This window comes from Sciurus carolinensis, chromosome 2, assembly GCF_902686445.1.
Source record: "Sciurus carolinensis chromosome 2, mSciCar1.2, whole genome shotgun sequence".
Classification (NCBI taxonomy): Eukaryota; Metazoa; Chordata; class Mammalia; order Rodentia; family Sciuridae; genus Sciurus; species Sciurus carolinensis.
The window spans coordinates 87,802,390-87,816,968 of record NC_062214.1 but is presented as its reverse complement, the minus strand read 5'-3'; the positions used below and the strand labels follow the sequence as shown (position 1 = coordinate 87,816,968).

At 45.2% G+C, this 14,579-nt stretch overlaps 1 protein-coding gene across 1 annotated transcript in view; it reads left to right on the top strand.

Moving 5' to 3' along the window:
• The window catches only part of Iqch (IQ motif containing H), a 212,340-nt gene that overhangs the window by 174,176 nt on the left and 23,585 nt on the right, over positions 1 to 14,579 (top strand). The window contains exon 17 of the mRNA XM_047540480.1: positions 8,449 to 8,619. Within this exon, the coding sequence (XP_047396436.1) occupies positions 8,449 to 8,619 (171 nt within the window). The remainder of the gene's footprint in view (positions 1 to 8,448; positions 8,620 to 14,579) is intronic.

Below are 14,579 nucleotides of genomic sequence, written 5' to 3'. Positions count from 1 at the left end.
CTTTATAAAAGGGTCTGGATTCCTAGAGCTGTCAGAAAACTGGGAAGGAAAGATGAACTCTGCCGCCCATTCATCACGCCAATTGGGGCCGGGGCTCCCTGCTCATCCTCACCAAGACAGAGCCTCGCTGGGCACGCAGTCTCCAGGCTGACAGTCACCGGGCACAGGGGTCCTCTCTGCTGGGAGCTCTTCTGCTTAGAAAATCCACACAACGGGGCTGGGGAGATAGCTCAATAGCTCAGTCGGTAGAGTGCTTGCCTTACAAGCACAAGGTCCTGGGTTCGATCCCCAGCACCCAAAAAAAAAAAAAAAAAAAAAAAAAGAAAGAAAGTTCACACAAAAACCTTCTAGAAATCATTTGTAATAGCATTAAAGGAGCACTTCCCAACAAAGCGAATCCCTCGCCAGCCCTGACGTTCTTATCGTGAAAATGAAAGGATCACATTCAGTAGGAGATGACGGTGTTCAGTTGCTATGGGAAGAAGCAGACACCCTTCATAGCCCTACAAACCTGTACTCGGTTATAAAGCTTGGGTTTTTGTGTTTACTAGAGTTGAGTGCTTCATGTCAAAATATGAAAGTTGTCTTCCAGAGAATTCACAGTAAAAAAGCAAGGAAATACTTAAACAGGATAAAAATCAAGAAATGAGAATGTGATTCTGTACCCTGGGAATATAAATAATCTCAGTGAGGCCATCGGTCCTGAAAACAATGGAGGGAAGATTTGTGATTTTGTTTTTTACAAAGGTGAAAAATGCAAATATAGCAGCTGAAGATACAAGTCTACATCTCAAGATTTTTCATTTTGGATACACATATTAATTTTAAATATAGTTGTGGTCCATCCTGCAAGAATTTCCAAAGTGACAGAGAAGCTTCTGGCACCACACACACACACACAGACTTATTAATGCTGGTAATTAGATGTCATAGAGCTAGACCGAGGGTGAGGAATTTGGCCTGTGATCCCTGTTTTCCCCCTAATTATGGGACCTGATCAAGTTAGTTCACCCCTCATAGTCGTCACCCATCATAGAGTGGTGGGGTGATGAAGGTCACTCACAGGCAGCCAGGATAGGGCTGTTGAAGACCTCGGGAGGCCCTGAATGCTTTCAGTGTTAGCAATTTCAGTCACCCCACAACACACCAAGTGTGTTAAAATGCACCCTCACGTAATGTGGTTTAGGCATGACTTCATAAGAGTCCTGCTCCATTTGACTGACATGTTCCACTTTGTGGATACTTTTTAAACATTTGGGACCCAGTAATGTTTTTTGTTTTGTTTCATTGTTTTGTTTTTGGAATCCAAACATTTTGGAGGCCTTTGAAAACCATGAGGCCCTAGGCACCTGGCCCTGAGTGCTCGGTGTCAAAGCCCAGAATTTTTGCTGCTTCTGACCCCAAAGAACCAATGGAAGACAGCATCCTGGGTGGGTGGGAGAATGGATGCCCTGGTTGCTGAGAGACAGCTTTGAGGAGCTGTGACTGAAGTCATGCCCACAGGGATGAAGAGTATCGATAGAATCAGAGGAGAAGGCCTCCAAGATGAATACCAGGGGTCTTGGGTGCTGACCAGGTGACTGCCACACATCACCACAACAACAGGTCCCCATCCCCGCTCCAAGAACCTGGGCTATCCCAGCAGTCGCCACTAGGTGGCAACAGGCCAAGAAGCTGCTGTCCCCTCTGCCTGCCTATTGATTTTATTTTTGAAATGCAAATAGCTCATTAAAGATCATAAGCATATTAATATTTTACTCATTGAAAATCCTTACCATGCAATGTATCCCTTCTTTAAAATTAAGCACCAAGTGTGTTAACGGGAGACCTCAGTGCTGTAAGGCATTTCAATGATCCAAACAGGGAAAAAAAGAGATGTTCTTCATTAACTGCCTGGGAGAACACGGTCTCTTTTTGAGAGCCAGGATTCTGAAGCCTGTTTTTCTCCTCATCTCTGAGAAGCTTTCAAGAATTCCCAAGTCAAAGGTCAAGAAATGAGTTCTCCTCCTTGCCCCTGCAGTGGCTGGCTCACACACTATTTCATGTAGTCCCAGAATTCTCATGACAGTCCTTGGGGACTAATGCCATTGGGCTGGTATTTACAGATAAGGAAACAGGCACCAAAAGGGGAAGGAACTTGCTGGAGACCATGCAGGCAGCAACGGCAAGGTCGGCACTCCCAGCCAGGCCCTACAATTCTGGCCCAGAGATCTTTCCAATCCAAGGAAGCCATTCACCTCCACGAGCCACGGTCCTCTTACCCCGACACCCTCAACTACTGTCATTTCCTCCCCCTACCCAGCTGCCCAACCTCTTCAACCTTATTTTGCTCCAGCCTAACCATGGTGAGAAGCAGCCACCTGCCTCTGCCAGTGTCCCCTCGGGGAGGCCTCAGGTCCTATAACCTCACCTGTGCCCACAGGGAGATCCCGAGCCGCAGGCCTGACAGTGACAACAGAGAAAAGGCTGCCTCCATACCAGGGACTGACTCTGCTTTAAAACTGCAGGCCCCGCCCACCCAGCCTCAGCTCCGGATTGTACAGCCAAGCCAGGAGAAATGCTGTGGTCTCAACCCACCTTCTGGAACACTGACCAACAGAGGACTCTCAAACCCGCAATCTCCATTTTACCCTCTCAACTATTCCTGTAGCTGTCGCTGCTCTCTGGAAATGCTAACTTCCTCCTTTCATTTTCTGCAGGGTGCAAGTCTTAGCAACATCTTTGATTCCTCTTTGTCTGACACCCCACCTCTGACCCATTGGCAAGTCCTTCTGGCTCTGCCTTTTACTTGCGTCTATAACACGACCATTCTCCCGCCTTCCACCATCGCCACACTGTGGAGCCTCTGTCCTCCCTCACTCACGTTACAGCAATAGCTTCTCCATCCTGGCCCCTCATGTAATCTTCTCCCTGCAACCAGAGTCATCCTTTAAAAGTAGAAGTTAGATCATGTCGCCCCTTTGCTCATCGCCCTCCAATGAAGTCCCCACCTCCACAGTTGTACATGGGAAATAAGTCTTTGGCTCTGTAGTTAGCGAAGCCAGAGGGACAGAGGGACCTTGGCCTACCCATGGTGGGATTATCCAACAATCGGAGGAGCTGGGCACACAGGCTGACTTTTGCAACTTGGCCACCGCTGTGGGGACACATGGGTTTGAAGGGTGGCTTGGTCTTGATCTAGAAAGAATCAGGTGGTCCAATGGTGGGTTTCCTGTCAAATTCGGTTCTGTGAATCTGAACAAAAGCAAGGGCAGGGAGGTGACGCACCAATACCTCTTAACCCTGAAGGTCAGGTACCATTTCTGTGGTAGGTGAACTGTCAGTACTGCTTCTCTCAAACTTGGCTTAGTTGGAGAAAAGGTTTTTTAAACTTTTTTCACAAGGTGGGTAAATTGTTACAACTCCCAGGTGGCCTCATAGGTACGTCTGATGTGGAGGTAAGGCCCGCCAGGACTGTCATATTCCAGTGATTAGTAGAGGAAAGTGTGACCAGAGAGGCAACCTGCAGTGAATCACAAATATGTGTCTCAGACCCTGATGCCAAAACCTTGAGACTTAAGCCACTTATCCCATCTGGAACTTCAAGTTCTTCTCCTTACAAAAAGAAAAGGATAAAAAGGAGAAAGAGAAAGAAAGGAGGAGCGGGGAGGAGATGAAGGAGGAAGGGGAGAAGAAAAGGAGAGAAGGTGGAGGCGGAGACATGGGAAGGGAAGGAGGAAGAAGAGACCTTGAGAAGAGTCTGTAAAACACCTATGGATTCTTAAAGCTCTGACACTAATTCTTTCACAAATGTTATTTGATCTCTGACTTCGTTCCTCCCTGCCTTAGCTAACCCAGTGCCTGTAAAGCAGATTGGCCAGAGTCAAGACCAAACCCTTTGTTACAGAACTTGATTTGCACTTGGAGACAGTCACAGAATGTAGGGCCTGAGCACATCTGCCCACATCTGCATGCTAGGCCACCCATCCATCCCGCCTGTCACTGGAAAGAGGCAGAAGCAGCAGGGGAGAGCAGGCGGCCTCCATCTGTCTGGAACACCTAAGGCAAAAAGGGCTCTGTGCTGGGTCTTCCCCCACCCCTCCCCACACAAGAGCATGTTATTACCTTGTCATCCCAAAGAACCTGGGACCAGAACACGCCCGCCTGTCTATCCAGGCTTCTGAGCGCCACCCAGTGAGTGCAGCACCCAGCCGGGTAGCAGTCAGGGGGATGGAGAGGTGGGGCCTCGGCAGCACTCCTCCTCTGCCCCCACCTCCCACGGGCCCTACTTCTTTGCTGAAGTTGCAATGGACTTCTTTGCCAACTTTCCTAGTGGCCCCTTTCAAGAAGTTAACCAAAAAGAAGATGAAAACAACTTTCACATTTTTAACCCAAGGGATTATCATTTCAACATGCAATCCATATAAAATGTTATTGATAAGATACTTTATATTCTTGTTTGCATCTTGGAAATCTAGCATGTATTCTACACTAACAATAACCACATGTGGTTCATGGCTACCCTTTTAGATAGTGCCATCCAGATAGATCTAGAATATGCATGAAGTCTATATGTAATAGTATTTATAATTCTGTTAATATTAACATTGATGGTTAACATTGTTATATTCTCATGTAGTCTTTTGTATACATATTGTTTTTGCAAAGCTGATGTTCCTTATGTAAATTTCTATCTTCTTATTTTTTTGCATCTTTCTAAATTATCAAGTTACCCACAACCATCACCTCCATGATACTATCACAGATTGCCCCACCCTTGGGTGTGTCCTAATTTTCTTAACCAAGGCCCAAATGTTGGACGGGTACCATTTTTCAGTATTCAGAAATGCTGAGTCGAATGCTTTTGTGCTGCTGTGGTTTTAAGGCCTTGACGTAAGCCTTGCTAACATTTAAGCCGTTTTTAACAAAATGATTTTTTGAACCTCATCAACTGGACAGTAATCCACAAGTGACGTCTGACTGAGAGCTGGGACCGCTTCGGTCCTTGTCCTGCACCTCTGATACCTGGCTCTGTGACCTAAGGCAAACCACTTCACTTTCCATGCCAGAGTTGCTCCATTTGTAAAGTAAACTGATCGTATTAGGTGATTCCGGCTCTAACCTTCAGTAACGGCTTCCCCTCTCCCTCACACCTAATCAATTAACCCGTCAAGCTAGTCATTATAAGTCATTATAAGCAAGCCCTGTCAAAGCCGCCACCAACACATTGTAAAACCATCCACTCGCGCCATCTCCGCTCACAGGGTCTCTGTACAACCCACCGGCACCGCTCATGCAAGTCGTGATGGGGGTGTTTAGGGCACAGAGAGATTCGGTTCTAAAGTTAATATCCAAGACAAAAATAAAAAACAAGATGAAATGAGAGGTGAGGGAAAGCCCGGGTGGCACAGAGGAGGTGCTCAAGGAATATTGGCTCCACTCAAATCTGAGCCCAGCCTGGAGAGACACCCTGCTCTCCTTCCAAAAGGCTGGGGGGAGTTCACCGTGCAGCTTTGGAATTGCGGATGCGCCCTGCCGGGCCAGTCCCTGCCCTGCACGCTGGGCGCTTTGGGAAGACAAAGACTCGGCAGCTTCCCCTGAAGGGCTGACAGTCTAGAGGGGGAGATAGGAACCCCAGTACACAAAACAAGCATGCCTCAGGCAGTGTCTTCAGTGGAAAAACCAGATGGAGAGCAGAACAATTATCTGAGCAAATCAGGCAAGCCTGCTGTTGAGGAAAAGGCTTAAGGAAATTTGTTCTACTATTTCTATATTACTTTGTGAACCAAGGAATTAGGGAGACCTGGAAAAGTAAAAGTACTTTGCTTCTGGAAAGTCCAGAGCTCTGGTCTATGTTCATTCTCAGGCAAACTGTGAAGCCACTTTTGGGTCTTAGTGTCCTCATGGGTGAAATGGAGCTAGGATGATACCAGCCTTACCCAAGCCCAGGGGGCTGGGGACTGAGTTGCTGTGAGGTTGACCCAGTGATTACATCCTGGGGATGAAGTGGGGAGCTTGAATGGCTCCAGAGTCAGCCCGAATGTGTTCCCTATAAAACTCTGAAAGGGAATGCTTAGAACCTTACGTAACATTCACATTAAACTTCACAATTTATAAGACAATTTTATACATTTTCCCCCAAAACCCCATGTATAAGACAATTTTATACATTTTCCCCCAAAACCCCATGTAGTATGTATTATCATTTGCTCCTTTGACACCTAAGGATATGGAAATTGAGAAAGCCTCAAACTCGTTCAAGTTCACACAGCTTATCAAGGTCAGATGTACATAGACTCTCTGGCTCTCTGGTTCTCCATCTTTGCCTGATACTGTGCTGCCTCCCTATTAAAATCCTCATCACCAAAGCACTAATACCATTAGCATAAATATTAACTCTGTTTGTTATATTCATTTCCCTTTGATCAAGAACACTAAGACATAATAGAAGCTCTAGTGGGAAAAAAATGCCTGGCACGGGAGAGCAGCAAGTTCACTTTCTCCCGTGAAGGAACAGTAACTGTCCCCATCTGATTTACATTTTATGCCATACAGCAGGAAATATTTAAGTTGACAAATAGGATATTTACAACTGCAACAGATACTTGGCAGTTAGTTTTTAACAATTGTTGCAAATGTGATTTATTTGCTATTATAAAAGGGCATTACTGTGCGAATATGACTCCTGAAATTAGCTTCAGTTTAGCAAGGGGCCTTGACAGCTTGACCCCTTAATATCCTTATAATGATGCCATTTACATTCAATGCTTACTCAAGTCACTCACTGCTAGATTTGTTTGAGAGGAGTCCACTCTAGGGCAGATGTATTATGTATTTTAACATACAGAGTTGGTGAGTGGGGTACTTGTAGGCTTTCGAAGAGGAAAGAAATATTTAATCAAGTCTTCATGAAAATGTGTTAGTTTCCAACTTCCTACAGTGAAAATGCATTACTGCTAATTACAGCATGCTGCAGAAATACAATACTTCATGTTTTCTCCACAAGACATTTCCATGGCGTGGATTATATTAGGCAAGAACATGCTCTGATCCTCTAAACTTTAGCTTTTAATTTGACTGGAGAATCAGTACAGGGTCAGTGCCATCTCTTCCACCAGGGAATGGGCCGAGGGTGTACTCGGAGCCAGGCAGAGCTGGGTTCAAGTCCCAGCACCACCACTTCCTAGCCCTGCCCTGTGGCCTTGGGTACCACCCTGAACCTGTTTCTTCACCTGTAACATCAGACTGTGGCTTTGGGGATTATTATAAAAATCTGAGGTGTTTGTGAATCACCTGGTGCCCTGGATGTACTTGACACGTGGGAGCCAGTTATGGTTTTGTTGCTTATTTAAATGTCACCTTTGGGATGCAGCCCTGACTTCACTAGGTAAACCCAGTCTGCGCTTGCTTCTGCTTCAGTAGTACTCTATTCCATTGTGTTATTGTAGCACGGATTTCGTCGTACTGTAACTAATTGAATGCGTGTGTATCCGCTCCACCTTCTTGATGGCAGGACCTGTTTACCTTTGACTCTCCAGTGACTGGCACAGTGATGTCCCTGGAGCATTGAACTGAGGAGGACCCTGGGGTGCTTCTCCATTCCGGGTGGGGTGGGAAATGACAAGGGCAGTTAAAGTTGATCTGTTACAGGAAAATCAGAAGAGCCAGCACATGAGCCACCTTCGTCATTGTCAGTTTAATACAGAGTAGATGCTCACTGAATATTTGTTCAGGGAATTAATGGACATTGCTCAGTTATCTAGTAGGTGACAGAAATGTTTAATTCACATGCCTGTTTTTGTCTTTAATGCGTCATAGTGTTCTTCCCTATTTTTTAAGACATTTTTTGCTTTTAATGCATAGTTTGAAGCAATGTGGGATGGTCATGGGATATTCCTGCGCTCTCACAGTAAAATGGTGGTGGAGCTAAGACGTCAGGCCAACCATCAGTTTCCCTAATGAATCATGTCGAGTTTCCCGGAGATCAACATTGCTTTTCCCCAGAATCAGGGCAGACTGCTTTCTTCTCATATTCACTCACTCTTTCCATCTCGTCCCCCTCACTCTGTACCCCTCTTTCTTCTCTACTTTAGTTTCCCATCTCCTGACACGTCAACCCAGCCTCATTTTCTCAGTAGAAAACACTGCACTGAATACCTCTGAAATGCCCAACCAGAGGCAGAAAACTCGAAGTCAACACAAGCCTCTCTGGATGGGGCTCCTCTGTTGATTTGTCAATTGGCCAGGTATTTTCATTTCTGTAACTTCCTGTGTGACCTCGAATCCTCTGAATAGAATCGGACTCCATCCCCCAGCCGAACGATGTAGAAACAGGAGCAACAACATCACCATAAGTCCCCTGGTCACTGTGTGGTCTGGTCTACCCTGGTTTGGTCCGATTAGGGGTGGTGGGGGCTTTCTTGTCTCTCCCAGTCTCACCCTCGCTTTCCCGGCTCCTGTTTTGATCAGGTATGGGCGACGGACCTCAGCATCTCCTATAGTGACCAGTTGGCCCTGACTCAGCTCACCCTGTATCTGACAAATGGCCATCTGGATTGCAGTTTGAGCACCCTTAAAGTGCCCCCCTACGTCCCAAGGAAAGAAAGGAGGATGAAGCCCTGCAGCTCCCTGTCAGCACCGGTAAGCCCCAGACGTTTCCTGACCGTTCCCTGCCCTGTGCCAGGCTCCTTGACTAGAAAGGAGAAGGCACCAGGCAAGTGGCTGAACCACTGTGAGAGGTGTCCTGGGGCGGTGGGCGCCGCCAGAGCGAGGGACAGTGTGTGTCGATGTGAAAGGTCACCGGTTTCCATCTGGGTGTCCCCCCCAGTTCCCTGGCACCTGCTGCTTCGGTGATGAGCTAGTTCTGACAAACCCCACATTTTCCAGCCCCAATTTTTTTTAAAGTTTTCAACCTCTTGATCCAATATTCCGCTCGAGCCCTTGGGGCAAAGCTATTCAAAACTGCACTGTCCCCTCTCCTCCCAGACTTCCATTCCCAGGTTGATAAGAGACACCCTAGCGCCACATCCAGCCAACAACCAGGTCACGTTGGTTCTGGCGACTGAAATGCCTCACCCCTGACCCCTCCTCTGCCTCCAGGAAGGTATTGCCTGTTTCTGTTTTCATCTCACACTAGCTACTGGCTAAGATGCCCTGTCTCCTGTGTCTCTCCTCGTCCGGATCATACATTGCAGTCAAGGTGGCAAGACAGAAGCATGTCACTCCCCTATTTGGGATGTTTAAAGTAACACCTGTGACTTTCAGGAAAATCCCAACTTCCCAGCTTGGTTAATGAGGCCCCTCTCGATCTGTCTCTTCCAACGATCACAGCCTTCCTTCTCCTCACTGGCAGCCCCTTGCTAGGGTGGCTGAGACCAGGTCCTGCAGCCAGTTGAGTTTCACCAACCTCAGCACCTGGGTAACAAAGGGTAGGTCTCCATGGAGAGACAGGGTGTTTGATCCAGTAAGCTAAGTCGATTGTGGAGAGAAGGTTCAAAGGTCGAGAGTACCAGATGGCCCTTAGTGTAGGACTGTCTGGGGCTCTCCAGCCACATCTGCTCTGACAACTGCCAAGGGTTTCTGCTGCTTCTACAACAGTAGGCTTCAAGCCCTTTTTACAAATGAAGCTCCACTTGAAATCCAAATAGACAACAGATCAAAGAGGAACCCTAGTAGTTAACAGGACCCCACCCTGGTGTCCCAGAGATACCTTTTCAGAACAGGGTCTCCTGCCTCTCTGCTGAGCCTCTTCAGGTCTGCAAGATGCCTCTGGATTTAAGGGACCCTATTAGACTCTGGTCAGGCTTCACAGTCTCCCTAGAGAGTGTGCCCAGTGTCTTGGGGGCTCAAGCAGCTTCCCCCTTCTCCTCCTCCTTGGTCCAGTTGTCCTGTGAGTTACCAGCCAGGACCCCATTCACAGGAATTCCCTGGATGTCTGCTGATTAAGAAGAGCGGCAGAGTGGGACTGGGAGGAGAGATTAATTAGGCCCCAGGACCCCACTGAGAATCAGTCTCCCAGGTCCAGCCCCACCTGTGGCCTTCATCTTCACTATAGGGACCTGTGAACCCCAGGTTCAGTGCCAGAGGGGAGAGCAGTGACACGTGAGTCCTTCTGGCTGGTGAACCTAACTGCAGGACACTTCCAAAAGGAAGCTGGAAGTTCTGTTGGTATTCAGCACAAGCCTTCCAAAGACAACTCAGCACATTTAAGTAGCTTCAGAAAACTGCAAGCAGAGGTTGTACTTTGAATTAGCAGCTCTCTGCCATTCCTCCATCTTGCCTGTAGCTTTCATTCCTAGCTACAGGCCACATACGGAAATTCTCCTGTGACCAAGCGTGTTAGACACTTTTAGGAACTGCCTGCGCCCAAGACGGAAGCATTACAATCTTCAATAATTCAAATGTCTCAACGATCACTAGGAAAGTGATCCAGTCTCTGATATGGGGATACATTCAAACCGCTTTTGGTTTTAGAGAAAAAAAATGGATGCACTCCCCGGGTGCCACGTGCTTGTGCATGCACGTGTGATGGGCTTTTTTTTTTAAGAAGCACGGACAGAAGCTTACACAGCACAATTTGCAACTCAGTGAAGCCTCCTGAACAAGTGTGAACAGACCGCAATGTGCAGTTGACAGCCCCTTCTGAAGACCCAGAGGAAGGGAACACGCAGAGGAGACCACCGTGAGAGTGAGCGCACATTCACAACTAACGCCGAGAAAACGCTCCCAGTCTGGGTCTGCTTCTTTAATAATGTGCTACACAGAGAAAGGAGAAACTGAAAAGGGGGAAAAACCGTCCAGGACTCTCAGAAAGTTCTCAACGTTGTCCCACATCACAAACAGGTGGCTGAACTGCTTAGACCTGATGAGACCAGGTGGATCCGCTCCTGATACTGTCCCCTCCTCAAATGAGCATTTGGAGGGTAAACAAATAACCCTGCAGGTGAGCGATCCCAGACATGCACATTTTAGAAATAAGCAAAAAAATCATTTTTTAACTTTTAATTAACGTCCTGTCAGAATTCACATAAATCATCCCCTTTTTCTATGCGTTTTCACTGGGCCCCTCTTTCTGGACCCTCCGAGCCACCACTGGCGAGTGGCCGGAAGGGAACATCTTTCTCAACGTCTTAAAACAACCCGAGTCATTTATACACATCTTAACAGCACATGATCTGTAATGAATGATTAAGTAAAACCTTTTGTGTTAAATTATGATGTTAATAATGATTCTGTCTCCTGTAATTTATTATGAATTCTCAAATGCTTCGGGTTTGATTTTGATAGAATGCAACAACAACAGAGTTTATTCGCCGACTTTATTTTTAGAACTCCTTCTTTGAAGGCACACATTTCCCCACTACTGCTGCTACTGTAATTATGTACAAAACCAATCACTCATTAGAGTTAGGATACATTATCTTCTAGACAGATGAGGCTAAATAAGCAACACATTAATAATTCAGAGAGCAGTTCATTATGCATGTGGATGCCTGCTTCGTAACTGAAATAAGAACCTCATCAGCCTCTGCCAACCCTTAAACAATAGTTCTGTGTTATTGCAGCCACATTCCAGTTTACGCTTGTTAAACTGCTACTTGGATTATTTTATCAAACATTCATTTATTTGTGGTCCCTTACTGCCGAGAACAGATTTTGGAAGCTCCTTTTTTAAGTTAATGATTTGAGCAATGGGTGTTATTAATTCTCAGAATATTATAAACATGATTAATTTTCAGGCAGAGATTTATTACATAAGGATTTCAACTATGTCAACTGAAATGCATCACTGTCAAAACAAGTATCATGGCGAAAATAGAATATGCTCCACACTTCAAATGCTGGTGCTCAGAACTAAATCAATTTAAATTGTGGCTGAAGCAAAATTATATTCTCCAGTGAAAAGGAGTATCTCGAGCTTCCTTTATTTAGCTTGAAGCACTCTTGTTAGATCGTGATTTAGAAAGGTAGTTTAATAAGACTAGACGTCTACTAAGAATGCTGCGTCTTTTATTTTCTTTTCATTTCCGTAGAAAAGGCTTACTTCTGAAATTCCCACGTGCTCCCCATGTGGCCAGTGGGAATCTGGAGTGAAGAGCACTGGCCTGGGAGTCAGGCCTCACGAGTTCTGATCTTCTCTCTGGCCTGTGTCCTTATTTCTAGAAATGGAGGGGTAAGAGACGCCCGACGTCTCGTGAACAAGTTGATTTTAGGGGCCTATAGGAAGGGGCTCTGTTCCCAGCCCATCTGGGCAGCCTCAGGCACTGGGGAGCATCTCCTTGAAGGGAGCACGGGAAAGGCCTGTCCTCCACACTGCATCCTTTCCTGCATGGAGCTCTCCCCTACCCCAGAAACTTCTAGAAAGGGGTAATATTGTTATGACAATATCCCCATCGGCCATCACCTTCGCTGTATCAGTTAATACTTTCAGCAAGAATCAGGTGCAAGTAAATCCAGCAGATATTTACCCAACATCTATTTGTGCCTGACTCTCAACTAAACACAGACCCTGGGTGGGTGGCACATACCTGTGAGCCAGTGACTCAGGAGGCTGAGGCAGGAGGATTACAAGTTCCAGGCCAGCCTCAGCAACTTAGTGAGAATCTGTTTCAGTGTAAAACATTAAAAGGGTTGGGGATGCAGCTCAGTGATAGAGTGTCCCTGTGTTCAATCCCTAGTCCACACACACATACACACACACACACACACAACCCCACAACAACCAAAAACTAACCACAGGACATAAGGACAAGCAGCAAAGAGCTCCAGATTTATCGAAGGACAAAATTAAGCAGCAGATAACAATGACACATATGTTAGTATGATAATAACATCCAGAATGTGTTGAGCCTTTCTCCACATCAGGTATTTGATTACAGGCTTTAAGTGAATCTCTTTACAACCCAATATATTAGGCAATTACTGTTATTATGTTTACTTTTAGATAAGAAGATTGGGGTTAAGAAGTGTTAAGCAACTTGTTAAAGGTTGCTCAGCAAGCAACTGGTGAAGCCAGATTTAATCTCAGGGTTGTCGAATTTAAAGGCCTGTAAGTTTCGCCTGACTCACCCTGGCTGAGAGTCAGAGATCCGGCCCCAGAAGAGATAAAGCTCATCCCGAGGAAGTCTCTGGGCGAGACCATAGAGGAAACTCTTTCTCCAAAGGAGGATTCCTCTCCCTGTGGGAGAGGATGTTTCCAGGCATGTTGCCATCATAAGCTGGCTCCTTGTCTGCTCTGAGCTCAGCCCAAGCTCAATAGTACTGGATGGGTTGAATGGTTGTGAACGATTTTTGGATTTTGGAAAGGAAACAGGATTTCAATATAAATGGCAGAAAAGATAGTATCACCTATCCCATGAGCCCTAGAGACAAGCTTGCCTACAGTTTTCTAAAAATCAACATTTTCCACCAAAAAATACTCATGAAATAACATTTCAGCTCTTCAAGATCAAGTTTAATAGCATTCTTATTTAAGTCTTTGAGATACATATAATTTACATGGTTCAAAAGGCAAGTCCTTCTGACAATTTTCAAGTCCATTGCTCAGTTCCCACCCCACCTCACAAAGAGCGCCTCCACTCTCCGTTGTGTATGCTTTCAGCATATCTTTTTGTATAGACAAGTAAATACACACACAGAAGAACTCTCTCCCCCTTTATATCTAAAATGTACCCTATGATACACACTTCTGAATTTCACTTTTTTCTCTGAAGCACTTTCTATACCAGAATGTTCTCATTTAATAACCACACATTATTCCATTGCATGCCTGTGCCATAATCTAGTTATCCTTTCCTCTGCTGGTAGTCCATTTTTCATATTACAAACAGTACTATAGAGAATAACTTTGATATGCATCTTTTTGTGCATGTTTTAAGTATAGCTTATAAAACACATTGCAGAAAGTGGAATTGTTGAATCAAAGGACATACGCATTTTTTATTTGAATTGATAGTTCCAAATGGTGATTTCTTTTTTGAGTCTTGGAGAACCTAAATGGATTTTAAGCATCAGAAGAGAGTAGATACACAAAACAAACTCTTAATAATATTTTTTTCTATTTGTATAATGATTTACACTTTAAATTTACATGGGCTTATTTTATCCACAGGGTAACCCTAAGAAAAAGATAAGAATTATGCCCATTTTACAGAATAGGAAACTGAGGCCAAGTAAAGTTAAGTGAGCTGCCCAAGGTCATAAAGTTAGTAAGTCACAAAGTCCAGGTCTTCTGACTCAAATACCTTTTTGATAAAATGGCTTATTGGTTGGTTGGTCCATTTTTATTTTAAGTAATAGTTTAATAAGTAATAACCACTAATATTTGCTGAGTGCTTACTGTGTGCAGACACTTCCAAAGTCTCTCCATATTCACTCAGTTCTCACTTAGTACTCCTGTCATCTGAGCTATCAGGCTGGAGAAAAGTCAACCCTAGATAATCAGTAGTTTTATTTCTGTAGAAACTGTGGAATAGGTTAAGTCTTTTTAAAAAGTAGATGTATTCTGTATGTTCATCTTTCTCAGCATTATGGTAACACATTTATTGAGCATCTAATATATGCCAGAAATCTCACCCACCGTCAGGGATACAAAGACATTT